Source organism: Sander lucioperca, chromosome 4 (assembly GCF_008315115.2).
Source record: "Sander lucioperca isolate FBNREF2018 chromosome 4, SLUC_FBN_1.2, whole genome shotgun sequence".
Taxonomy (NCBI): domain Eukaryota; kingdom Metazoa; phylum Chordata; class Actinopteri; order Perciformes; family Percidae; genus Sander; species Sander lucioperca.
Window position 1 is genome coordinate 2,679,933 of NC_050176.1, and position 25,764 is coordinate 2,705,696.

General features: G+C 41.8%; 1 protein-coding gene across 8 annotated transcripts; it reads left to right on the top strand.

Moving 5' to 3' along the window:
• The first annotated feature begins 45 nt into the window (after positions 1–45).
• On the top strand, positions 46–25,117 carry LOC116039613 (mucin-17). 8 transcript variants are annotated; one of them, XM_036000642.1, is made up of 7 exons: positions 46–476; positions 16,602–16,792; positions 16,888–16,957; positions 17,120–19,728; positions 21,193–21,394; positions 21,437–21,446; positions 21,486–25,117. In XM_036000642.1, the coding sequence occupies exons 1-7, from the start codon at positions 206–208 to the stop codon at positions 23,665–23,667; spliced, it is 5,535 nt and encodes a 1,844-aa protein (XP_035856535.1). In that variant the 5' UTR covers positions 46–205; the 3' UTR covers positions 23,668–25,117. The 8 variants fall into 8 exon arrangements, with proteins under 8 accessions (XP_035856535.1, XP_035856534.1, XP_031140391.1 ...); XM_036000641.1 differs by having other exon boundaries at positions 21,193–22,169; positions 22,236–25,117; XM_031284531.2 differs by having other exon boundaries at positions 21,193–22,169; positions 22,302–25,117.
• The last annotated feature ends 647 nt before the right edge of the window (positions 25,118–25,764 follow it).

Consider the following 25,764-nt stretch of genomic DNA (forward strand, 5'->3'; position numbering starts at 1 on the left):
GATATTTGCTCAACTCCCTCCTTCCGGTCCGCGGGAAAGCAGCCAGAACGTTACGTCCTCGATGTGCGTCACACAAAGGACAGACTGAAAGGAAGCAGCCATGTTGAGCCAGCTCTTAATATCTCGCTTTTAATAACGTTGCAGTTAATTCACTGACAAAAGTGGACTTATATCGAAACTCGGACGAATTCTAAACCATACCAAAATGTCTACGGATGATTTTCAGACGAAGTACTCCTCCGTCATGGAGGGGATGCTGAAGGGTGCTATCGCCGAGACCACGAAACTTTTCGAAACTATGGTCGACGATCTGAAGGCAGAAATATCTAAAATCAAGAAGGAGAACGAGGACCTTAAAACAAAATGCAGCCAGTTTGAGAATGAGAGAAACCAACCCACTGTTGACACCAGAGAAAGTGAGCCTCCTCCAGGGCCAAGCGACGGGTCTGAGAAACGTGACAGAGCGGTTCAGTGTGGTGAGTTGGGATGCCTGTTAACGTTAGCTACCTACCACAAGATCGGTAGCTAATCTTAGACCATAACATTGTCTGATAATGCTATGTGCTGTTTCAGCAAAAGAATATGAGTGTGTCCGTGTTATGTGGGATACGTATAGCAGCTCTTGGCTGTTGATGTATCGGTAATTTAGCCTAGCGTAGTCGTATCCTTAGCGTGGGATCCAAAATAGGAGGGAAACCATACAATGCTATCGTGGCTAACGGCTTTGTAACAGCGTGTTCCAACAATACCGTTGGGACAGTTCGCTTGTATACAGTACTAAACCGCTGACAAACAGTATTCATGTTACATTCATTAACAACGTTATCGAGGTAAAATGTGCAATTAATCGTGATTTTGAATTTAGGTCATATCGTGCATCCCTATTCTAAGTTATTATAAATATAATGTGTCATTTTAATAGGGTAATTGTAACTGATAATAACTTTTACTGATTTCTCCACTCCGGTTTGATTTTATGCTAACCGGTTGAACCAGCATTTGTCACTACGACACAAATTAAAAAGTGGTTTACATTAGCAGCCTGTGCTGACTGCGTCACAGCACTAAATCCAACTTGAATTGCATGCAGTGTTGGGCAATAGGGTGGCTTGTGACATGTCATAGTGTCCCTGATCAAGACACTGAACCCCAAGTTGCTCCCCAGCTACTGTCTAGCTGTGCACTGCTCCTAATACTTAGGATGGGTTTGATGCAGTAATTACATTTCCCTACCCATTTCCCTCTACTGAGTTCGGGTTTTGCTTTAGGGCTGCTCGATTATGGAAAAGCTCATAATCACGATTATTTTTGGTCAATATTGAAATCACGATTATTAAACATTATTTGAACACATTTCAAAATGAGTTTACATGCAAAACGTAACATGCAAAATACAACCTTTTTCTCGTTTACTCCGTTTTTGTGATCATTGGGAGCCAAAATAGTAATCACGATTAAAATTTTGGATTCCCTTCTCTGAACAACATTAAATCAAGGAAAGGTATAACTTTTCCTACTACTGCTTTCCAACTGGGGCACTTGTTTCTCGGTTTCGATGTTTTGTGTTATTTGGGAAAACGTATAGCAGCTCCTAGCTATTGATGTATCAGTAACTTAGCCTAGCTTTGTCATATCTTAACTATCTTAAGAAGTTGCACAGGATTATGGGAGTTGTAGTTTCCAATGCTAAACACTAGGGGTGTGACGAGACACTCGGCTCACGAGACAAGACACGAGATTGGGTTAATGAGGACAAGATTTTAACACTATTTTAAAAACTTAAATTACAAAATATGCCTGGAAAATAGAAATAAAATGAAAAATGAGCACTGTGAAAGGTTTTGAAGGTTTCAAAAACTGAAATGGCTTGTCTCCTGTATAACTAACCTCTTAATGACCTCCTAATAACTGTGGCATCCCTCTCTCCTCCCAAACCTGTCCCTACAACCTATAAAATCAAATTATACCATGGTCTGGGTGAATACTCGATTCTGATTGGCTGCAGGGTGTCCATAACAAATGTGTTATAGGACACCTACTGAAGGAGTTCTGACTGCTCTTTACCGTTCTTGAATGCGCTAGCTACATTGAACAAAAAAGGAACTGTGAATCTGTCATTTCCAACACTGTGTTGTGCTTCAGTGCCTTGTCCTCTTAATCATAGGATGGCGGTAACACAAGCTATGTTTCCATCCACATGTTTTTATCCAAATTAAGTGATATCGAATGAAAAATGCCTTATGGAAACAGTGAAATTCGATATAATTTCATGAATATCGACTCAAAGGAAATACGTTCGGTCTCGTTGGATTTTGTCTTGATCGATATACGGCTTATGCGATAAACGCTGATGGAAACGTTATTTGCCGAATAAATAATGAATTGCGATTTAAGTTTTAGGTCATTTTATGGTTGCAACCCGCCACAAAACGAAGAAGAAGTTTTAGTTCATTTCCGCCCAGTATTTTCGCTCTGTTTGCACACATGGCGGGTGTCAACAAAGACAGATGTCAGTGGACGAACAAGGAGACGCACTACCGGGTGTGCCGACACAAATGTCCCTTATGATGCAACGATCGTCTACCACAGCCTGTAGTATGATTGATGGCCAGCTCCTTCTATTGACAAAATCCCTGTAGCCTTCAGCAGGGGGTCTAATCGGGATCCCGTCTATTGCGCCATACACCTGTGGCACAAGGTGCGCTCTGGAGTTACGCAGCGAGATATCATGTGCCTCATCCACTCCAGGTAGGTATACATACCTTCGCATCATCCTCGTTCGTATGGCATTGCACACGGCGTAAACACACCGGTGCACTGTGGTTTTGCTGACTCCAAACGTTTCGCCTACCACTCTGTACTCTGCGCATGTAGCCAGTTTGTAGAACGCAATGGCGATACGTTTCTTGGTTGGAACCGGAGGGCGATAGCTTGCGACATCTGGGAAAAGGGACTGGCCAAAAAAATGACACAACAGGTCAAATGTTGTCTTGGTCATCCGAAAATGCTTCAACCAAAGGGTTTCCGTGAAGTGTCTCTGAACCACGATCTCCCAGAACTGTTTGGAGTGCTGTCGTTCCCACACCACAGGCCGCCTCCATTGTCGTCGGGCATTTACGTGCATCTGCATCATCATAGCAATGTGTTGATAGTGTCGTCTTTTTCTTTTTATAGCTTGATATGTCGCAATCAGCTGGCACATAAGCACTATTACAACTTGTGCAATATTGATCATTTGTTGGTAGATGGCGCGATCCATTTTGTCTAGCAAAACTTTGTTCGCAAATGTTTGCTTGAATGTTGTGCGATTCAGTGCGAAAATGAATGGAAACACCTTAAGATGTCTAAAATCAATTTGATATACCAATTTGATCGCAAAACAGCATGTGATGTCATTACGCACAGGTTTTTATTCGCTTTAAAGCCGTTGGATGGAAACACACTTTCACCAGCTTTATTCGCATGAGTTTTTTTACCGAACTTTAGATAATTCGATTGACAATTGGATGGAAACTTAGCTACAGAAGCTGCAAGAAGTTACTTACACTGCCCCTCTGAACTGACTTTGTTTCGCGACGAATAACGTTATCTCACATCCCGTTCACTGTTCAGGTCGCTACTTCAGGCTACGGCCGACAGTAAAAAATCGTTATATTGTTTTGGGGACAATGACATGGCTGGATAGCTAGCTTGTCTTGTTGTTAACAGTGTTTCCCACAGGTTGAGAATTGACTTGTGGTGGTGGGTAGCGCAGGATATGACGTGTGGCGCGTGATTGCTGGGTTCAGTAAAAACTAGTCAAACAAAGGTTTATGAACTATTTATTGAAAACAATGACTAGGCTACTGTACATAACATTAGATACAGATACTTTCAAAATAAATACCTATTTGCATATTAAACATATCGGACTAAAAGATGACACAGATGAAGTGTAGCCATGATGTGCTTTGTCAGTTAAATCTGCTTGGTTTGTCAAATGTTAGGTTCAGCAGATAAAATACCTGACTACCCGGAGCCCAAATAGGCTATTATATGTAACTTAACCGTAATACTATGATCCCTATAAAAAGTTACATGTTATTAAAAAAGATCTTCTCTGAAGATTTCTGTCATTCAAACAACTCTGAGTTGTAGTAGTACTTTTACTGCCAACTTAATTAAATATCGGGTTTTATTCGGGCTCAAGTCCATAAATACAGTTAATGGATTCAGGCACGGAGAACGGGAACTGAAGGCTTAGTTAGCAACGATTAGCTCTGTTAGTGGTTAGCTCTGGTTCCATTATAAAGATATGAAGTGGTAGGGTTGGGCATTGTTTGGATTTTAACCATTCTGATTCCAATTCTTCCTTTCGATTCCGGTTCTTATCGATTCTCGATTCCGATTCTTCGAGGGGTGGAGATGAGGGTTGCAACACAACAAGCGCCTGGCCGCTTCGAAAACCAAAACTTGTGCATATTAAATTGGGAAGCGATGATTGGATTTGAAACCAAATCCTCTAAACGATTCCAAACGGTTCCAATAAAGAAATTATTCTACTGGAATTGCAATTTTTGAAAATATTCTAAGTAGGAATTGGTTCTCGATGCCCAGTCCTATGGAGTAGAGGAGGCTGCCGCGGATAGGGGTAACAAGCGAGCTCTGATAAATGACGTTTAGGGAGCTTTCACAGCAGTGTGGCTGCAGCATTTCTACGGTTTGTTAATACAATTAATCCGACGTCAAGACCAGCAGCAGCATGTTACCACTAACGATAACCTCTGAGCCTGAAGTGAAGCATTGACGCGGTCATGCACGCGGAGCTCGACTTCACAAGGGGAGGGGCTGGAGGCCGCTGGTCTGTGTGCGCTGTAAAAAAAATACATTGTTGATTGGGGGGAAAAATGTAATTCGAATGTTATCTACCTGGGCGGGTCTGAATCTACCTGGGCGGTGCGTCCAAGTAAAACCTATGTATGGGAAACTGGTTATAATAATAAAAGTATATAATTTCACAATATGTTTATATTGTGAAATTATATACTCCAGCCCTCCATGGGGGTCCGGGGTCATTTTGTACATTTTTAAAGTTAAATGCATCAGTCTGGTGCCATTTGAGAGGAACATTAAGCTAGATCAGTGAAGAATATGAGCTTTTATAAACAATGTTGTCTTGGAAGAAAATTAATTCTAAACACATTGTTTGTATAGATATGAATGGTGACGCAACAGCAAAAAAGTCACACCCACAAAGCATGGTAAACGGGACAGGGTTTAGTTCATAAATGGTCAAAACACAAACTGGACTAGAGTATACATTTGATTCAGCAAAGAAATGAAGCAGAAGTGGTCACCTGTGTTGAACTGGTTTCTCTATTACAGATAGTGCTGGGCGGTATGACCAAAAATTTGTATCACTGTATTTTTTAAGATTCTGGCGGTTTCATGTTATATAACGGTATTTTCTTTCTTTTGCTTGACTGGGCCTTTATATAGGTTTATAATGTCTTATTCTACTGTCAGGAGTACATAGAATATCAACGGGTTTGCTTGGCTCCACAACATTATACAATAACGTTATATGAAGAAGAATGCATGAAACAGTTACAGAATCTAAACTATTTTTATTGTGCAAAGTAGTAAATGTCGAATGAATACACATACCAACAACTTTAAAGGAACACGCCGACTTATTGGGAATTTAGCTTATTCACCGTAACCCCCAGAGTTAGACAAGTTGATACATACCCTTCTCATCTCCGTGCGTTCTGTAAGGCTGTCTGACGGCTCCAGAGGCAGCAGCCCATCACAGTACATGCAGGTGAATGGTTCCGGGAACTATATCTCAGGCGGAAGAATATAGTACTTGGGCGGAATGCTTGCATGCTTGAAGTGACATGTCTTTAACGTTAGCACGGCCGAGTAACGTTAGCACGGCTGAGTAACGTTAGAGCGACAGGCAACAACGGTGGCTAAATTATGTCAGATTTTTTAGAAACAAAAAACTTTGGAACAACAGACGGCTCCTCTCTTGAGCATACATTGTTCTAGTGTATCACCGGTCTTTCTTCATCCTCTAACTTTCTTCTCTGTTCTTGAAAGTGCAGTAGCGACCGGAGCGTCTCTCAGCTTAACAGACTGTTATGCTACCTGGCTAGCTAGCAGCTATAATGTTACCCAACATGCCGTCCGGCGCTGTAAATTTGTAAATGTAAAATTATCAGTGTTAGAAATTGTTCAAGTCACAAATTGTTGTGTTGCTATGGTGTTTTATCCTATTAAAAAGTTAGTTGTGGGTTATTAATTGTTGTGTTATAAAGTTTCTACCATGAATGAGCATTCAGCATTCGCAGTTGACAAGGCTCCCGTTCTCAATTCACTCGCAGATTACTTTGGCCGTAGCGCTCTTTGCGGCAATGTATTACGGTATATGAAAAATTCATATCATACGAGAAATTCATATCGGTATACAGTATAAACCGGTATACCGCCCAGCACTAATTACAGGTACAGGTAGAGTACAAGATATTGATCAACTTGACAAATTTCCACCGTTCTGTGATACAGCAAAGGAAAGATGATTTACAGCTTAAGTCAAAAGCATCACTTAAACCTATCAAAAATCCATTAGACATCATTTTAACAGTTATTACATTAAAAGGGTTTCTACTGGATGATACCTGACAGGTCATATGGTGAAAATAAATTACAAATATACTTTACTTGCAGGACAAAAGAGAAAAGGTAAGACAAAACAGGTGGACATTAAGATATATCATATTCTAACTCTTCCTACCTCCTTATTGACAAACTTAGAATTTGGACATTTAATGTTCCTGGGCTCGACCCAGTGAAGGAGACCCTCAGGCAGGCAGCCAGCTCTTTTCTTGCAGCCTGTTACAAAGGTCTGATTTGACCAGAAAATCAAGGTAAATACAGTTTACATTAGCTAAATGAATGAAATAAAAGGTGCATTTAGAGCGCCAGTTTGTACTCTTATTTTCGTTAAAGGTCCAATATGTAATACTGACAGCTAGTGTTTAAAATAGTTACTGCAGTACAAATTCAAAATACTGGAGAGAGTCGTCTCCCCCGCCCCCTCCTGCCCAGACTAGAAGTTCACGTTGGTTGCCAGGCTGAGACATGTCATCCAACAATGTTAGACAGCGGAGTAGCTAACGTTAGATGCTGGCTATATTGACAGTCATAAAAGCGCCGTGCTCACGTTGAGCTCTGTACCCAACTGACAGGCACACTTTTTCGGCTTAGAATTACAGTAGGAACCATTAAAAACCAGACAACCTCGTCGTCCTCTCCACACGCAAGGATAGGAACTACTAAAAATACCACTACCTTGCCGTCCTATTCCACCCAACTGAACCCACTTTATTGGCTTAGAATTGTGGCAACAATTGCTAAACACACTGCAAACTCACGGTCCTCTCTTCTAGATTCACAGCCTCCCTCTCTTGGCTTAAAATAACTCACCATTGTACACGTGTCAACAGCTGTGGATTGCTTGCCTGGCCCTCCGGTAACGTTAGCAGTTAGCAGGGTTAGCATGGCGGCGTTAGCTAGGACCAGTCGGGATCACTTTACTGGCTGTGTCTCAATTGTTTTTGCGAGTAACCAACTCGGGTACTCTAGCTATATAATTCAATGTGAGTACACAAATGTTTAAATTACATAAAATTCCCGTCCCTTGTAGCTGTGATAAATTAGCCCGAAGCTAATGCTTACCTGTTCAGGAGAGAATTAGCCAACTTGGCATGCTTTTGGGCTCTAAGCTGTCTCCATCTTTCAAATACATCTCCAATATTTACCCGGGGTTTGTTACGTCTCTGGTCACGCAACTGTGAAAACATGCCTTTTTTTTTATGTCCTGTAGAATCTACCTCCGTTGATCCCGTTCGTTTGAGTGCTGCCTTCATGGCTGTACTAACGTTACAGCTGTAGCGCACTGGGTTTACGTTTTTACAGGTATATCTGGCAACCCGGCCTGGCTGTCAAACTGGGCAGTTGATAACAACACACAGACCAAAACACAAACAGAAATTCCGTCACGGAACGGAAATTTCAAAAGGAGAAAATACTGGCATTAGCAATGATGTCAGAAAAGATAGTGTTTCAACTTAACATGTTTCCTTAATATCTGATGACATATTGGGGTCATTTTTGGATTTATTACAGTAAATATATTACATATTGGACCTTTTTAAGAAGATAATGTATTTTGTCATGTAAGTTAATGTTAAGTGCAATGGAGGGAAGCCAGACACTATTAACCCACACTGCATTGATACAAACACTGGTTAAAAATTAGAGATGCACCGTATCCAGGATTCGGGTTCGGATTCGGCCAAATATTGGGCTTTTTGACGGGTTTCGGTTTTTGCCGAACCTTATAATTTTTTTTACACCAAACCCTACGCTTACACTGCGCGCGCTACGCTGGTCGACGTAATGTAGGTGGACCGTTTCAATGCAATAGGCTGTGAGAAAGTGAAAATGGAACTCGCGAGCAGAAAAAGCGCCGCCCGGCAGCACCCCCAGCCAAAAGAAAGAGACCCAAGCCGAGCCACACGCCGACCTGTCCCGCGGCGGCAAGGTCCCCAAACAACACACTACATCACCGCTGCCAAAACATCTGCGCATGAAACATCCGAAAGACCGTCAGCTGTTCTCTCGGAGTCTTCATACAGTGGGAGCGGAGCGACTGCGGCTCGTTAGCTAACGTTAGCTTTCTAATTTCATTTTAAAAATTTTTTTCCTAACAAGCCTCCATCATGCACTGGTTAGCGGAAATTTGCTAAACAAAATTGTCACTCATCTGGCGATAGCGATGTGCTTTCCTACGATGTGAAAAGAGCGTGTGAATTCAACATTAAGTTGTTACATTTGTATGGTATTTTAATTTTTTGGTTTTAATAATTTTTTATTGTGTAACCTCTCAGTTGAAGGTTAAGAGGAAGTTACAGTAAACGTAGAGCTGTTATTGTGACGGGAAAAAAACGGAAGTGAATAAAGTGTGGAAATTTATGACGGTTGACTGTGTTGGGGTGGAATAAAGTGAGATGTGCAGTCGAGTCTATTATAGACTCGAGTCTAGACGATATAAGAAACCCTTCGGTTACACATTTAACTATTTTAGAGGCTGTGGACGTTGTTTACTTCATTAATGTGTTTACTGTGTTAATGGACTGAGGATGGGAGTAGTATTCAGATTCGGCAGTCTTAACCAGGGGATTCGATATTCGGCCAAAAATCTGGATTCGGTGCATCCCTATTAAAAATCGGCATAGCTTCCCTTTAACGTTAGCTAATATTGTATAACGTTACAAGAAACCTAACATTACTACGTTAACGCATACAATGTTTTTACAACAAGCAACCAGAAATGTTTGTCAACACAAACGGGGAGAGGAGACTGACAGCTAACATTGTTAGCTAACATTAGTCTGAGCCTGGCGTGCTCGTGCCGCTTACAGCGGGCGAGGCATTACAGACTGGTCAGAGAGATACTTTGCTGAAGCAACGGCACAAAACACAACGACAGATCTCTAATGGTATTACGAGAAGCGTAAAAATATTTTCAGTGCTGGTAACCGTGGTCAAAACAATCATACTAAAATTAACTTTAGCGTATTGAACGTTATCGTTAACTTATTACTTTACCCACCTAGCATTAGCTAACGTTACTTGTCAACGTAGCACATTGTAGTTGCGTTGAGCTGGATCGATCGATATTGAATCAATACATAAATTAGGTATCTTCTGTATTTCTGTGTTGCAAAGTGTCATGTAAGCAGTGAAAAATGATGCTGTGTGGCAGTAAAAAAGCTGTTACGTTTACGGAGTATAATTCCTTCTGTGACATTGTATGATTTATAATTACTCTCGAACGTATTACCTGGGTTCCCGTGTTTTGACGGAAGTAAGAGTTACTGGAGGGGTCAAAGGTTATGAGACTCCACTGACAGGCGACCAAACGAAATGTTGTGTGTCATTGAAATAAATTACAGATTTCTATCAGTTTGCCATTGTTGTAAACATTTGGGATAATGTAAGAACACAACTCAACAAATTATATAACATGGATATAGTAGTTTTTAGTCATTTTAATGCAGAAATATTACATATTGTACCTTAAGCGTGGGTTTCAAAATAGGAGGGAAGCCTTACAATGCTATCATGGCTAAAGGCTTAATACCAGTGTGTTTCAGCATTACTGTTGGGACATTACAGGGCTCAACAGTAACAGTTGCCCTTGGCAACCATATTGAGTCAATTCACAACCATTTTGTTGTGAAATTTGTAATATGTAAAATATTTTGAAAAAAGCAGGAAACATTTTAAGGAATGCTCAAGTCAAAAAATTGGTTGTTTGATGGTGGTGCTGGATCATACAATGTAGGGCTGCTTCATTATGGAAAAATCATAATCACAATTATTTTGGTGGGGTGGGCCGACAGGCACACACAAACACTGATGTTTTGTGCCTGGTCGGACAAATGCAGCCACTTTCCTGAAACCGTTTGCGGGACTGACACAGTGTATGGACACAGCATGCTCAGGTACAGCGCTGCAAAAGGAGATCTCATTAGCGCTAGTTTCACAGCGGAGCGTTCAGGTCCAGTCAAAACAATGCAGCTGGCTTATCAGCCCCAGCCGCATGTGTAATATTTAGTGCCTGTGGATGAGAGGGAAGCTGGCTGCTGAAATTTTGGCACTCATGATTTACCTTTTACTGCTGGCTAAAACCCTCTTTAGGGGGCGCCAAAACCTGTTTTGGAACAGGTCGGAACCTTGTTGGCTTTTTATAGTAACAACCCCCATTTCGTTCATTTTTTAATATCAGCAGTGCCAGAAAAGAGTAGCAGTTGCAAATTTCACTCATCACCTGACGAGACAATGGCAGAGGATTCAGACTTTCAATAGAAAACAAGATTTTCCCAAACACCGGAGGCTGTGAGTTTAATTCACATGATTCTGACATACAAGCAACTTTATAGGAGCATCTGGTAAGAAATGACGGCAGAGCTGTTTTAGTGATGGTAACCAGGTTAACACACCACACGGAGCTCTTTGGAGATCAATGCACATAATTCTGACATAGAAACCTCTTCATTAGAGCTTTTGGTATAAATTGAGGCCAGGCACAACCACCAGGGTTCGACATTAAGCACGGCCCGTGGCCACAAAAAGCTACTCTGTGGCCACCAAATATCCCTCGTAGGTGGCCCCATGTGGCCACCAAGATTTATCGAGTCTTACTCGAGAATGAGCCCGGAGGACTGGCACTATCAGTAACGCTGCTGTTGTTACAATGTCTCAGTGAAAATCATGATGTTGCAGTCAATAATCCATTTGTGAGTAGTGATCCGCAGACGAAGTCCCTGCGTTTTGTACATTGGCGAGAAAAATGCTGCGCAGTGATAGCCCGATAAGGAGTTACCTTTTAGTCTAACGCTAACCCTCCTCTCTTCCCCCGTCATTGTTTACGGTCTTAACCCGGCCTGCAAGCACTTCCATTCAGCGCCGTCAGTGTTTTAGTATGCGGCCTCGCCATTTCAGACAAACAGGTTTTTTATTTGAACGCCACAACTGGGGGCATATCGCTTAATTGCCTGCACATTTGTACTTTCTTCGGAAGCTACAACGACTGCAGGTCAACAAGTCAATCCATTTCAAGTCAACTTTTTCATCCAATCGACCCTCCCCTTCAGCTTATTGGCATGGTTTGTTTCCCTGACTGAGTTGAACAAATGTCCCTTCAACAGATGAGCGGGAAGATCAGGGTTTTTAGCTTCTTTTAGTATTTAGCATGTATTTATTCTCTGGTATGATTAATACAGACTATGTATTGTTGGATGTTGTGTTTGAATGTGCCTGACCACAAACAAAGTTCCCTCACGGGAAAAATAAAGTTCTTTTGATTTGATTTTGATTGATCAAACATGTGTAACGTTACTAAACTGCGAACTATACAGAAAAGATTAGCAACGGCTCCTGGTGCAGATGACAACTAACGTTGTGCTTGTTACCGTAAGTGCAATTAAACCTTTGTGAGTGAAAAGCCAACACTTTATGAATACACCTGTTCAACAGGCATCAACACGTAGAAAGCAATATTTCAATCTGCTCTGACTGCAAGTAGTCTCTCATGCTCCACCGCTCTTTTGCGCCACATATGGCGTTTTTCCATTACATGGTACCTGCTCGACTCTACTCGCCTCGACTCGACACGCTGTGCGTCCGTTTTCCATTGCAGATTTTAGTACCGCCTCAGCGTGGCTGGTCGTCTTGCCGGCTCGATGCACACACCAGCGCACAAGTATAAACATCAGGCCACTTGAGCTTGTTTTACAGTTCTGTGGAGGCTCCACGCAGAGCTTTCACCATAGCCTATGTAATATGTGGCCTGATGTATACATTTGTCAGCTGGTGTGTGCGTCGAGCCAGCATGTGTGTGTGTGTACTTAGGATACGGCGAAAGCTCTGCTGGAGCCTCCGCAGAACTGTAAAACAAGCGGCGCCGTAGTAAACTACTGTGACCTAACGCGACACACACACACACACAGAACGTGGAAGGTGTGTGTTGTTGTAGCCAGAAGACACATTTAGTTTCTAAAGAAGCTGGAGGCAGCAAAAGAAAAAAACAGCTGGCTAAACTGTTTAAAAATAGCGGGTTTGTTCAGGACACCCCCGTCTGTCGCTTTCACGTCACCTTTTCGGCTCGCCTCAGCTCGCTTGGAACCTCGACTGAGGAGGTACTAAAAAAAGTACCTGTTAGCGGGTACCAGGTACTTTTTTTCGTAATGGAAAACCAAAAAAGGCGAGTAGAGTCGAGGCGAGTCGAGCAGGTACCATGTAATGGAAAAGCGCCAATAGCTACTCTGCAAATAGCAAATTGTTACAAACAAGCTAAAACAAAAGCTGTCTGTATGTAGTCTGATTGTGTATCTTAGAATGCCACAAATCTTGAAATGTAGCAAATTCTCGTAATACTAGCTGCTGGCGGAAACAAACCCGCCCTTCTCTGCAGCGGCACCTGCGCGTGGCTATTTATTATGCACGTCAATGATGTCATCCTTCTAAACTTCACTCAGCCTTCTTAGATTGTGTCGTCCTGAACAGTATAGCTGTATAGCCTTGCTGTAAGCTTTGTACACTCACATGTATCTGGGCTTAGTGAACAGCTCTCTTGCATATTCAGTGTAAAGAGTCAGAAGCATGAAGGGGAAGGGGGTGAAAAATATTTTAATTAATTAGAGAGGTTTACATTGGGGCCACCAAAAATGTACTTTGGCCACCATATATAGGGCCCTATGAAATCCGTTTTATTTTTTTTCAAATTCCGTGTTTTCGGATTTATTTTAGCCCTTTCGGATTTTTCGGATTTGCTTGATTTCTTTTCACTTCTAAGCAGTATTGACCTTTTAAAAACTCAGTGACACAAACTCACAATTCAGCTTTTTTATTTAAACTGTTAATATATTCAGCAAAGCACATTCAAAATTACCTAAATGAAAGCTTTGGATGCTCACCCACTGCGATCTCGGAGGTTTAGTCGACAACAACGAAGATTTTCTTTCCACGGATCTCTTGCAGCACTTTTTGCATGTGCTGGTCAAAGACCCGCGGCAGGTGGGTCTGCCTCTCTGCTTGCAACGTTTAACAAGAAACGGACATATCCTCTTCATTTTCTCTAGCGGTATTCAGCACACGTTGCAACAAAATCTTCCACAAACTCACGCCTTGCATCTATTGATTTTGTCGTTGCCTCCATGGTAACCTGGAGGGATTTTCCCGCTGGAGATTTAGCTAGCTTTGTTCTTGAGATGAACTTTTGATTTCAAATGGTTGTCGGGAGGCGCCACTTGCTTTGACATTTTTTTTCCCTCGCAACAAACTCAACGTGAACGTGATGACGTATGGTTACCAGGCAACAGGCTGTGCCATTTGGCCACGGTTTAGGTAGAGACCTGTCTCTGCTTGTTGTTGAGACCTTTCTCCGCTTGTTGTTTTAAACTGAAAAATGAGAAGGAAGTAAAAAAAAAATATGCAAAATCCGTGCGATTCCGCGTGTATAACAGAATTCCATTTTCATGTGTAAATTCCGCGATTCCGTCCGTGTTTTCCGCATCGCGGAAATCATAGGGCCCTACATATATTATATTTGAATAGTAAAAAGAAACAGAGATTTGAAAATGAAAATGTTTATTCAAATACTATAAGAGAGTAAAAATTGGCAGAGAGCCACTACCGCGGCTATCTGCCTCGTGAGATCGTTTGTGGGCCTGGGCCACTGCTGCCTGCTGCTTCAGCCTCCTGTCTCACAGCGAGCGTGTGGCCGTGTTGATTTTATCTATCGTGCAGCTGCCGCTACCGGAAGTAAACAAACAACGAGGGAGAAGAAGAAGACGCCACAAAGGGGCTAACATAAATCTTTAACTGCAGAGACAACGAGAAAATAACGTCGGACAAATTCAGCAAGAGACTGGGTTGTTCATGGCCAAATTACGAACGGCTCTGTGATGGTGGTGTAATCCACTGCCTGTCCTGTCTCCTGCACGTTCCAGAGGGAGAGATGACTAACACAAGTAGTTATGTCTCCCGTTGTATTGATTTGCCCTCTTATGGACATAATGCACAAATATAGAAATTCCAATATATTCCGACCTCTGTTTTTTTTGAACGAATATTCGAAAGTCATTTTTGTCCAATTTTGACAGCCCTACTGACCATGGTGCATTTACTAACAATCTCTCAATTTGTAAACATTTGCTGTGTGATGAAAATTGAAAGAATAAAACCCAAACAGTCCTACTACACCTATAGTAACACGTATGCCTATGATAGAGGGACAATCGAGCAGAAACAGCCTAATCTTTGTCTAGCTGCTTTGTCTAGGAAGTGATTAGCAAACTCTGAGTAGCAAACTCAGATTTATATGTATATATTTTTTTATTTTATTTTAAACTTAACCTTCCTCTGATTATAATCCCCTCAGTTATAAAGGCAGAAATGTCAACACAACCATGGAAAACACTCAAATAATTAAAATGTAAACATAAGTCTAAAATCACAATGAATACTCAACAATTATCTCTTCACATTAAGGTGCAAAATTAAAGAATACGTAAGAAATGCTTAATAAAGTGTAATAAAATAGTGCAAAGTGTTAAATATAAACATAGAGAAACCTGAGAAGAGCTACTTTCTGCAAGTTTAGTGCTAGGAAGTTCACAAGCTGATTCACCTTCTGGTGAATGAAGTGTTTTAAAATATGTGCAGTGTTTTGTAAACAGGAGAAATTAAAATAAAACTGAGGTAGACTTTACATCTGTAACATAAAAAAACAAACCTAATACAGTACAGTAACAGTTATTATTATTTTTCTCTGTCTAAAAGTCACGCTACAGCCTAAACCTTACATGGTGGTAACCTGGCTTCTCGACAGTGCTCAGCATGTCTTTGGCTGTACGATATGCCACTCCCTCCGTTATTTCTTTGTACCGTTTAGTAAGGCACTGATGCAGAGTACCTCTCCATGGTGGTCTGCTGCTTGTGCGGTGTTGCAGCTGTAGATGTTGATGGACGTTGCTGACGAATACGGCTGTGCTCCAAAGGGTGAGCTTAAGGTGGTAAAACAAGTTTGTGGTATAACCAGTCTTGGTGGGGATGACGGTCTTGCATAATTTGCTGACGACATTGGTCTGACTACGGTCAGACTTATGAAATCCAAAAAACTGCCATACTGGCGAGCTGACTTTTCCTGCTTTATCAACAGTTTTCTCGCTCGCTGCGGCACTCACTTTCCACTTATCACTCCACGCCGGTTCTGTTATTGAAGAATCCAACACGAGACAACGATATGGCACGACCAAACATGATACTGTTACATGATTGGCTGTTAGACATTGCTAGGTTACCAGAGAGTGAGTGCCTTTGTTCATGCAACCAAACTTGCTTCGCAACCTCTGGTTTCTTCCGACGAAGAAAAACAAGTTATCAAACTCATATATTATTGATATTGATTATGTGTCTATCGCAAGACATATCGTTTTATAGCCCAGCCCTAAATAATAATAATTACTTTTATTTATATAGCACCTTTCATGAAACCCAAGGACACTTTACAGAATTACTGTGGCTAAGTTAAAGGAGGTTGTAGGGTGTGGTAAACGTGTGGTGTTTCAGGAGTTTTTTTTTTTTTGTTTTTTTTTAAATGTCCAGGTATGTAGCATTTCGGATAACTGAAGGGAGGGTGTTCCAGAGGGATGGGGCTGCAACACTAAAGGCTCTGTCTCCGAAGGTACAGAGTCTGGTGTGGGGAATGGAGAGCAGGCCAGCGTCTAGGACCGCAGGTTTTGGGGTGGGCTGTATGGATGGAGGAGGTCGGAGAGGTACTGTGGGGCCAGGGCATGAAGGGATTTGTAGGTGAAACGGAGGATTTTATATGTGATGCGGGACTTAATTGGGAACCAGTGAAGGTGGATGAGGCTTCTTTGACTTAGACCAAACAGCATTTGGGGATGTAGCATTATTTAAAAAAAAGAAATTGAAGATTCAGGACCTTAATCTTAATCTTCTTTTTTGTGTGTTCATGTGTACAGACCTGGCTCCTGTCCGCACGGTGCTGGTGGAGCAATGTCAACCATTGAGGCACTCATCATTGCAAAATCAAGAGCAACAATGCCGTTATGAGGAGATAGAGTACTACAGTTTGCAGGACCACAACTACGGAGAGCCGAATACTCAAAGGCCCTTTATACTTGTCAAACAAGAAGTGTGTGTTAAACAAGAGGTATGTGTGTATCTTAGCAACAAAAACATTTATTTTCCCATTTATTTATCTTTTGTTTTCTCAAAACCGCATTTTTTTTTGTTGTCCCTCTGCAGCACACTTATGATGATTCTCCTATGCAGTCTGTCCTGGTGCAGGAGAAAGTTGAGCCCACTGATGACGCAGGTCAGGAATAAAACTGACTTTTATTTTCCCAACTATAGTTTGATCATTTGTAAACATTGTACAAATTTGTTAAGCTTCACAACTAAACATACTCACTTTTTTTTTTTTTTTTTATCTCTTCTCATGTTTCCTCTTTGATGTCTCTATCGCTGCTGTCCCTAGGTTCACCGTGGGCCTCTGCTTGTGGAGCTGAGAATGAAGGGCCTCGCATTAAGGAGGTGTGTTCAATTGGAGAAATGCCGTTACATCTAAAAGATGAAGAGGACCAAGTGGCCCTCGAATTACCCTGTTTGGGAATGGATAGCGAAGGAGCCCAGTACCAATCGTCTGGATTAGAGCATTCACTAGTCACCTCACTCGCTGCAATAAAAGACAATATGGAAGAAGAGTCTCAAGTCAGTCAGAAGATATCAGAAACACATGGAGAACCCATTCCATTGGAAAAACGCCCATTGGAGGTTGCTCAGCATCAACCAGAGGTTGAACCTCTTGAAAAAGAGCAACCATCAGTGGTCCCCCAACTGTGTCAAAGAGCGAAAGACAAAACATCAGTTAATAGACAGGCTGATGTTGCTCTGCAACCATATGCAGATGTGCAATCTACAAACGAACGGTTGGCACAACCTACACAACTCAAAAAAGGAGAAGCATGTGGAGAATTAAAAAGTGGTGTGGCAGTTGGTGAGTCAAGTCCCCAGCCTGAGTTGCCTGTACGACGTAGAAGAGGGCGGCCACCAAAGAAAGCCAAATGTCTGAATCAGCCTGTGAAAGAAGTTGGTTCTCCGCCTGTTTCACTAGAATCGTCAAGTAGAAGAAGTTATTTAAGTAGAAGATGTTCCTCTACAAATGAAAAACCATCCGAATCTCAACAACCTTCCGTGGAAATTAAAGAACAGGCAGTTCAGGCTCCATCCACTGAGGGTCAGCCCAGAGGACGCTGCAGCTCTGTAACTCTTCAGGATGCACTGCTATTAGTTGAAGCCATGAATCAGTCAACGGTAGAAAATACATTCTCCTCTCCACAAATAATGGCAGCCCCACCTCAAACCCAGTGTTCCCCCAGTATTGGTACCTTACAAACTGTGGATGAGGTCCCAGCTGAGCCACAGACACCGCCATGTCCTGATGAAACTCATGAAGTTGCAGGCAATCTGCCAATAACAGAGGTGTCCACAACGACAGTGGATGAGGTCCCAGCTGAGCCACAGACACCACCGTTTCCTGTTGCAACTCATGAAGCTGCAGGGAATTTGGTCGTAACAGAGGCGTCCACGACAACACAATCGACAATAGAGAAACTTGGTGCTGCTCCCGCTGCTGAAGATGCTACCCTAACCAATAAAGCTCAGACCCACATCAAGGCTGTCATACCAAAACAACAACATACGGTCACTCCATCCAATGCTACTACATCTTCAATGCCCTCATCAACTGCTGCTGTTCATACACGTATGCAGTCACATCAGCAGCACCCTCCCCTTCCTCTGATTACATCGGTAGCAGCCAGCAAACAGGGTAAGGCAGTGTCTCATAAAATAACTGCCATGCCAAAATCAGTATCCTCATTAATACCTCATAAAATAGCAGCACTGTTTCCAACCCAGCTTCCTATTGTTTTGTCAACTTCACTTCCGCACTCCACGACTGCAGGTCTGCCTCTCAGAAGACTTTCCCTAGCCTCTGATCCTCAGAAAACAACACACCCTATGTCCAGTAAAATGCTTCCTGTTGTCCCTTCACAGTCGACCGCCACCTCAACAGACCCACAGTCAGGAACTCTACCACAACCAAAAATAACAATTGTAATTCCGAGACAGATGTCAGCTGTGGCGTCAAAGAAACACCAGTCACAGAGCATTGTTCTGACAACCAAGCAGGACTCAGCCAAATCATCTGCTCCTGTTACAGTGTCATTGTCACAGTTGTCATCTCCTTCATCACAGGAGTTAAGCATTTCTGCGGACACACAAAGCGCTTCAGATAAAGTGGGCACAAAACTGGACGGAATGCTCAACTTGGAATCTCCCAAACAAATTGACGCTGGTTCTGAAACAATAAATGCACTTACAGAAACCCGTTCTAGTTTAAACAAGTCAGTGGGGCTATTGCCAGCTGAACCCACGACTTTTGAGAAAAAACTCACTGCCGTGGTCCGATTAACCAGGCTCCCATTTCCAGTATCACCCAAAGAAGCAGTTTTAGTCTCAAGACTGCTTACGGATGGGTCTTCTAAAACCCAAAGCAAAAAAGATACCACACAAAAGAAACCATCATCTGTGGTCATATCAACACAGCCAGCAAAGGCACTTGCATTATCCACTGATATTTGTCCCAATGTAAAAGAAACTTCCGTTACTCTGTCTGCAAATACCTCTGAGATGTCAGAGAAGCCAAATGATATTCAAAAGAAGGCACCCTTGTCCTCAAACGACACCATTTTGGAAGAGTCATCCGACAGCGCGTATGTGCAGCCATCTACACCATCCAACGTGTCTGCAACCGTTTTAAAGAACTCAACTATAGCCATCAACACGACGGAGCCTCCAGCTGTATCTGGTACAGCTGGCGAACCTACTTTTAATATTGATGAGGAAATATTAGAAGACTGTGCATTACCTACTGACCCACCTGTAGAAGAGAAAGAATCATCTCCAGTTATACGTCTTATCTCCATCACCACCAAGGAAACGCCTGAGCCTCAATTACAAATGACTCAAGCCCAGTTCCTGGCACAGCTGAGAGTGTCGCCTGTTATGCAAGAACCAAAACAGGTAATGTAGTAGTAAACAGTCCTCAGTCTGTTTAGCAATAGATTGCCGTGGGGATACAATATTATTTACACATTCAGGAAGCCTATAGTGGTAGGAATAATGAACCAGGGCTGTGATGGTATTGATTCACCTTTGTGTCTCCCCACCCTGTGTGAAATAAAATAAAAAAAATGATACGTTACGTCTAAACCAGGGCTTAAAGTATTCCCGGCACCGTGCCGGATCTCCGGCGTGCGGCCATGAGGGGGAAAAAAAAGAAATTGGGAACTTGCATACGGTTTATTATTTTCGAGGCAATTGATTTAACCTACCAATCATATGAGAGGAACGCAGCTCTAACTAACACAGGGCTTAAGTACTCGGGCCTGGTGGCCGATTTCTGGCATATGACTATTTTAGAAAAATAAATAAATTAAAAAGTCCACATGGGATCTGTATGAAACGAGTTCTAGCCAATCAGATGCAAAGTAGGGCGGGTCTTTGCCGAAATGCGAGAGTGCGGTGCCGGGGTGGTCTTCATATATACTGTCTATGGGTCTCCGTGGTAACGCGGCTAAAAAAATGGAGGCAAAGTTTATCGAACTTGGAGCATGTAGATACAGCTTAAGTTGAGAAAGGAGTTAAAAACAAATGGCGCTGGGCATGAATAGAGGACAAGAGGAAACGGGTGGAGACGGGAAGCCGTTTTAGCACTTGGTGCCTCAAATTGAGGGAGCCGGGTGTTTACTTCTGCAGCGCATGTTCAAGGAAGATACTGTACGGCAGCAGTGGTAAAAAAGTGCTGCTAGTCACAAAGCTTCGGTCCGTGCACTCTGTCGTACGAGTACGTTGAACTGTCGTTAATGATGGCCACTGTGTAATAGCTATCTAAAGCCCAAACTGCCTTGACAAAGCTGTCTGTTTGTAATCAGCAGGTATTTAAACATAACGGCCTTGTCCCAGAGTTTAGACGTCTAGATGAAAAGCTATACAATGCGACGTTTTTAATAATGTATGTTGAAGCAAACAATGTACATGAAGAAACTAATATCAACATGGACAAAATCATGAATGTACTAATTCGCGTTTTTGATGATGACCTGGCCAAAGTAACAACACAACAAATCTAGAAATTTTTGTTTTCACAATGACTCATTGTAGGATTATGATATTATTGCAATATGTACATTGATTCTTAATTAACATATGGTTGGAAGAAGTAAAAATGTATCCAAAACTTTTTATTATTGTGTAATGTAAGAAGGACTTTAACTGTTTTGCCAGTCAAATTAACTTTAATGAGTGCGTATTGAAATATTACACTGTGACACCCTTAGCTAAATAAGTAGAATTACATATTTTAAAGAGCATTAATGAACATCAATTCCACATGAATGTTTGTATTTTAACTGGAAGACTATTGGCATTGCTCTGCATGTGTTTCTTTGCTAAATTAATTTATTTTTCTTTCCTTTTTGTTTAAAGGCCTCCTCTGATGACCATGTAGATCCCACCAGCTCCAGTGACAAAAAAAGGTTACAAAGAAAAGGCATTGTAGCCAAACTCCGAAGTCATTTCAAACCTCACTTGCAAGCAAGAAGAACAATAACGAATCCAGAACCACACAGAGAATTGGAGACCCACACTGTAAACAACAAGAAACGGAGATTGGAAAAAGACAGTCCAAATGTTAAAAACACATCTAGAGAATCTATTCGCCTCAGTTCAAAAAACTCAGGAGCAGTTGAAGATGTTACAACTCCAGAAAAGACAACGAATGATTCCGCTTCTATTAGTCCTAGGAGATCTGGACTATCTAGAGCAGGTGTTGGACCCAAGAGGACTGGTAGAGAACCAATTTCTGTCAGTTCTAGGAGGTATAAGGCTACTAGAAAACCCACTCGTGTGAGTCCCAGGAGGTCTAGCTCAATAGAAGAAAGTGCTAACTCTAAAAACACCAAGTCCACTTTGTTGAGACCTAGGAGATCTAGCTTAATTCAAGAAAGTGCTAGCTCTAAAATCACCAAATCCACTTCGGTGAGTCCAAGGAGGTCTAGCTCAAACAAAGAAAGTGCTAGTTCTGAAAAGACAAAATCCACTTATGTGAGTCCTAGAAGGTCTAGCTCCATAAAAGAAAGTACTAGCTCTGAAAAGACACAATCCACTTCTGTGAGTCCAAGGAGGTCTAGCTCAATTAAGGCAAAAGCTAGCTCTGAAAAGACTAAATCCACTTCGGTGAGTCCTAGAAGGTCTAGCTCAATTAAGGAAAAAGCTAGCTCTGAAAAGACAAAATCCACTTCGGTGAGTCCTAGGAGGTCTAGCTCAATTAAGGAAAAAGCTAGCTCTGAAAAGACTAAATCCACTTCGGTGAGTCCTAGAAGGTCTAGCTCAAGTAACGAAAGTGTCAACTCTGAAAGTGCTAGCCCTATAAAGACAAAATCCAGTTTAGTGAGTCCTAGGAGGTCTAGCTTGATTGAAGAAGGTGCTAGCTCTGAAAAGACTAAATTTACTTTGGAGAGTCCTAGGAGGTCTAGCTCAAGTGAAAAAAGTGCTAGCTCTGAAAAGACTAAATCCACTCCTGTGAGTCCTAGGAGGTCTAGCTTAATTCAAGAAAATGCTAGCTCTAAAAACACCAAACCCACATCAGTGAGTCCTAGGAGGTCTAGCTCAATTGAGGAAAGTGTTAAAACCACTTCTGTGATCCTTAAGAGGTGTGAAATTGGTACTACCCCTAAATTGCCTACCAATGGAACAAATGTATTCTGCCGTAGGAAGTGTACCCTCACTAAAGATGGTTCTAGCAGTCAACGGGGCAAAAGGGAGGCTAATTCTTTCAGTCCTAGGTATAGCATGACTACAAATGATGCTAGTACCAAAAACAAGAAGAGCGATACCGGTTCCCCAAGTGTTAGGTGGCCTAAACTGGTGAAAGGTGGTTTCAGTCCTGGTAGGACAGGGGAATCCACTCCTGCTAAGAAACCCAGATTAATTGAAGATGGTCCTGGTCCTCAAAAGAATTTAAGAGTGGCGAATGCTAAGAAGTTGGCTAAAGCAGCAAAAGCCAAAACCATAGCAAAAATGAAAAATGCTAGTCAATCGCAATTGCAGAATGGAGCTGAAACAAACCTGTCAGCAGAGAACCGTGCTAGCTGCGAGACTGTGAAAAAAATTAAAGTTAAAGGTGTGTGGATTCCTCCGAAAATGACAGTCATTGATACGCCTCCGGCAGAAAAAAAGAAAGAGGCAGGATCCCAGGATCAGACATTAGTTTCCCCCCCAAGTGTTTCTCGCTTCCCTATGCCTGTCAGAGCACCACCTATTGTATCACCGTTACAGCCTTTATCAGTCATTGGTAGACGTCTGCTCAAGAACCAGTGTGGGGAGTGCGGACGTGTCCTCAGCAGCGTTGCCGCCCTGGAAAGCCACGTCAGTCTCCACAAAGGTCGTCGGCCTTTCTCATGCACGCTCTGTGGGAAGAACTTCCCAGACTCAAAATGTCTTAAACGGCATGGCCGGGTGCACCGCAATGGTAGGATCCATATCTGTCAGAAGTGCGGGAAGGGCTTTGTCTACAGTTTTGGCCTCACCAAACACCTCCAGATGGTGCACAGCAAGATTAAACCTTTCATCTGCCAGATCTGCAACAAGGGTTTCCTCACAAAACGAGATGTGGAAGCCCACATACGAATCCACACTGGAGAGAAACCATTCCATTGTGACCTCTGTGGAAGGACATTTACAAGGAGGGTAGAACTCAACGTGCATTTAAGGTGGCATAATGGAGAGAAGAGGCACTGGTGCCCATACTGTGGGAAAGGATTTTTAGACTTTAATAACCTGAAAAGGCACAAATATACCCACACGGGGGAGAAACCACATGCCTGCCCACACTGCCCCAAGCACTTCTCGCAGTCAGGCCACGTGAAAAAGCATGTTAAAAATGTACATAAAATCCAATGAGAGATGGACATTCAAGATGCATCCCTGCTCCACTGAGAATGTTGATGACTTTTTATATTGACAGATACAAAGCTGTGTGATGTTAGAGAACTTGGTGCGAAAGGGATCAGTTCAGTTTTATTCTTTTGGTGCAATGGGTTTGTAAACCAATGTGTGTGTATGGAGCTGGAGCAAGGAGGGGATTAGCGAAGCGTAAGAGAAGTGAACGCAGCACATCTAAAGCATTTGAATTGTTAACTGCGTACAGATTAAACAAATAAGATAGGACATGCATTTAATTAATTAAAGAGCTTCAGAGACTTTGGACAGAGCCAGGCTTGCTATTTCCCTCTGCTCCCAGTCTTTATGCTAAGATGAACTGTCTCCAGGCTCCAGATCCATATTTTATGCACAGCTGTGAGAGTGGTAACTCTCTGCAGGTAAACAAATAAGCGCATTTCCCAAAATGTTAAACCTTTTATCGTTATGAAGATTACTTTTTTTAGAGCACTATGTGCTTTTCACAGGGTAGAGAAAAGTGAAGCATGCATGACGTGTTCTGACAATATCTTCGACCTTGGTTGGTTTCTAAGATTACACACATAAAAGTGGCATTTCGCTTATTTCAATTAATAATTCATTTCTGATTGGTTAGATCACCTGTGAACCAATATTAAAACATTTTGTATTTCTTGAAGCATTATGAAACAAATCGTAGCGATACAATGAGGAATTCAGTTTATTTGAACAAGTTTTGTTGTGTACACAGCCCCAAGATGGCGTAGATATTGTAATGTTATTGGAAAAAATGCAAAGGTAAATTAACATTAACCTCAAGTAGCCTTTATCATGTACATGAAACATCTGTTTTAGACATACAAAGATCATGTAAAAACATTTTTACTATCGTACATGTTCTTCCATTGGTTTTATCACAACTATTCACAATGGAATCGAGTTTGACCGTTTTTGCAGTTCAGTTAATCCCCGAAAAATCAATGAATGTAACCTCATGGCCGTCGCAGCTCGGGATAAGCAAAATGTTTTATTGTTAAAAGTTAATAAATTTTTTTATTCGAGCAGACACCCCCCAGTTGACGCCGCCATGAAGAAATCTACTTCTGTTAACTTTAATTTTCCCGTCATGTTTGGTCTAAACATACCAAGAGGATGTGTCTACAGGCTCTATTACAAAAGACTGGCTAAATGGCATTGCTTTGCTAAATCCTTCTGGTTTTTTTTCTTAAAGAGACGGTTGAAGCTTGTTTTCCATTTTCTGTGTTCAGTGCTAACAACATTTAGACCACTGTTAGACAAAGTTGACCCATCCATTTAGAATTCTAACCCTCATTTCATTGTTCAAATTCTGAATTTACACCGTTTTCATTGCCATCGAATGAAGATGTACAGTATATGTTCTTGGTCCTGTCATTTAAGAAAACAGGTAATAAATGTTGAGTTGTCAACCTAATCTCTTTCTGTGCACTTTTTTTGTCCAAAAACATTTTATATTATTGTTTTAAATGATTTTGGCAAACGTAGGTCTCAACTTTTTATTTTCTCCAGTAAAAACATTTCCTTTTTACATTAATATTTTAAAAAGTATAGAATCAATAAGTACTTCTTCCATAATTCATTGTTCAGGAAGTCTTGTATATCTAAGACTTTCCAAACAGCTGTGGTTAGTTTTAGAACAGTGTGAAATGAGGCCTTGCAGTTAAAGGGTAATTTCGTTAATTTTTAACCTGGGCCCTATTTTCCCATGCATTTGTGTTTAAGTAGTCTCGCTTTGCCAGACCCTCCTCCAAAGCGCACTGAAGGAGGGTCTGGCTACTCCACACAGCATTCCGGGATGGGAGGAAAACGTGCTCTGGTTAATTGGCATTTCTTGAAACCAATCACACTTGACATGGGCGGCGCTAAGCTCCGCACAGAGCCGCTGCAAAATAGTTGTGCGAGAGAAAACTCAGATTGGACAGATAGTCTAGCTAGCTGTCTGGATTTACCTAGTACACTTATAGACTAGTGTTTAAGTGACTTATGTAAACAAAAACTCTTTGAATTTGGTCCAGTATTCAGCGAGAATGCTGTAACCGGCAACCGCAAACCAGGTTGCAA

Bases quoted from the DNA above. Each gene is read 5' to 3' on its own strand.
- LOC116039613 (XM_031284528.2), top strand. From the start codon at position 206: ATGTCTACGGATGATTTTCAGACGAAGTACTCCTCCGTCATGGAGGGG. The intron at 16,793-16,887 runs GTATGTGTGTAT...GTCCCTCTGCAG, and splicing joins AAGTGTGTGTTAAACAAGAG to CACACTTATGATGATTCTCC. The intron at 19,729-21,192 runs GTAATGTAGTAG...TTTTGTTTAAAG, and splicing joins TTATGCAAGAACCAAAACAG to GCCTCCTCTGATGACCATGT.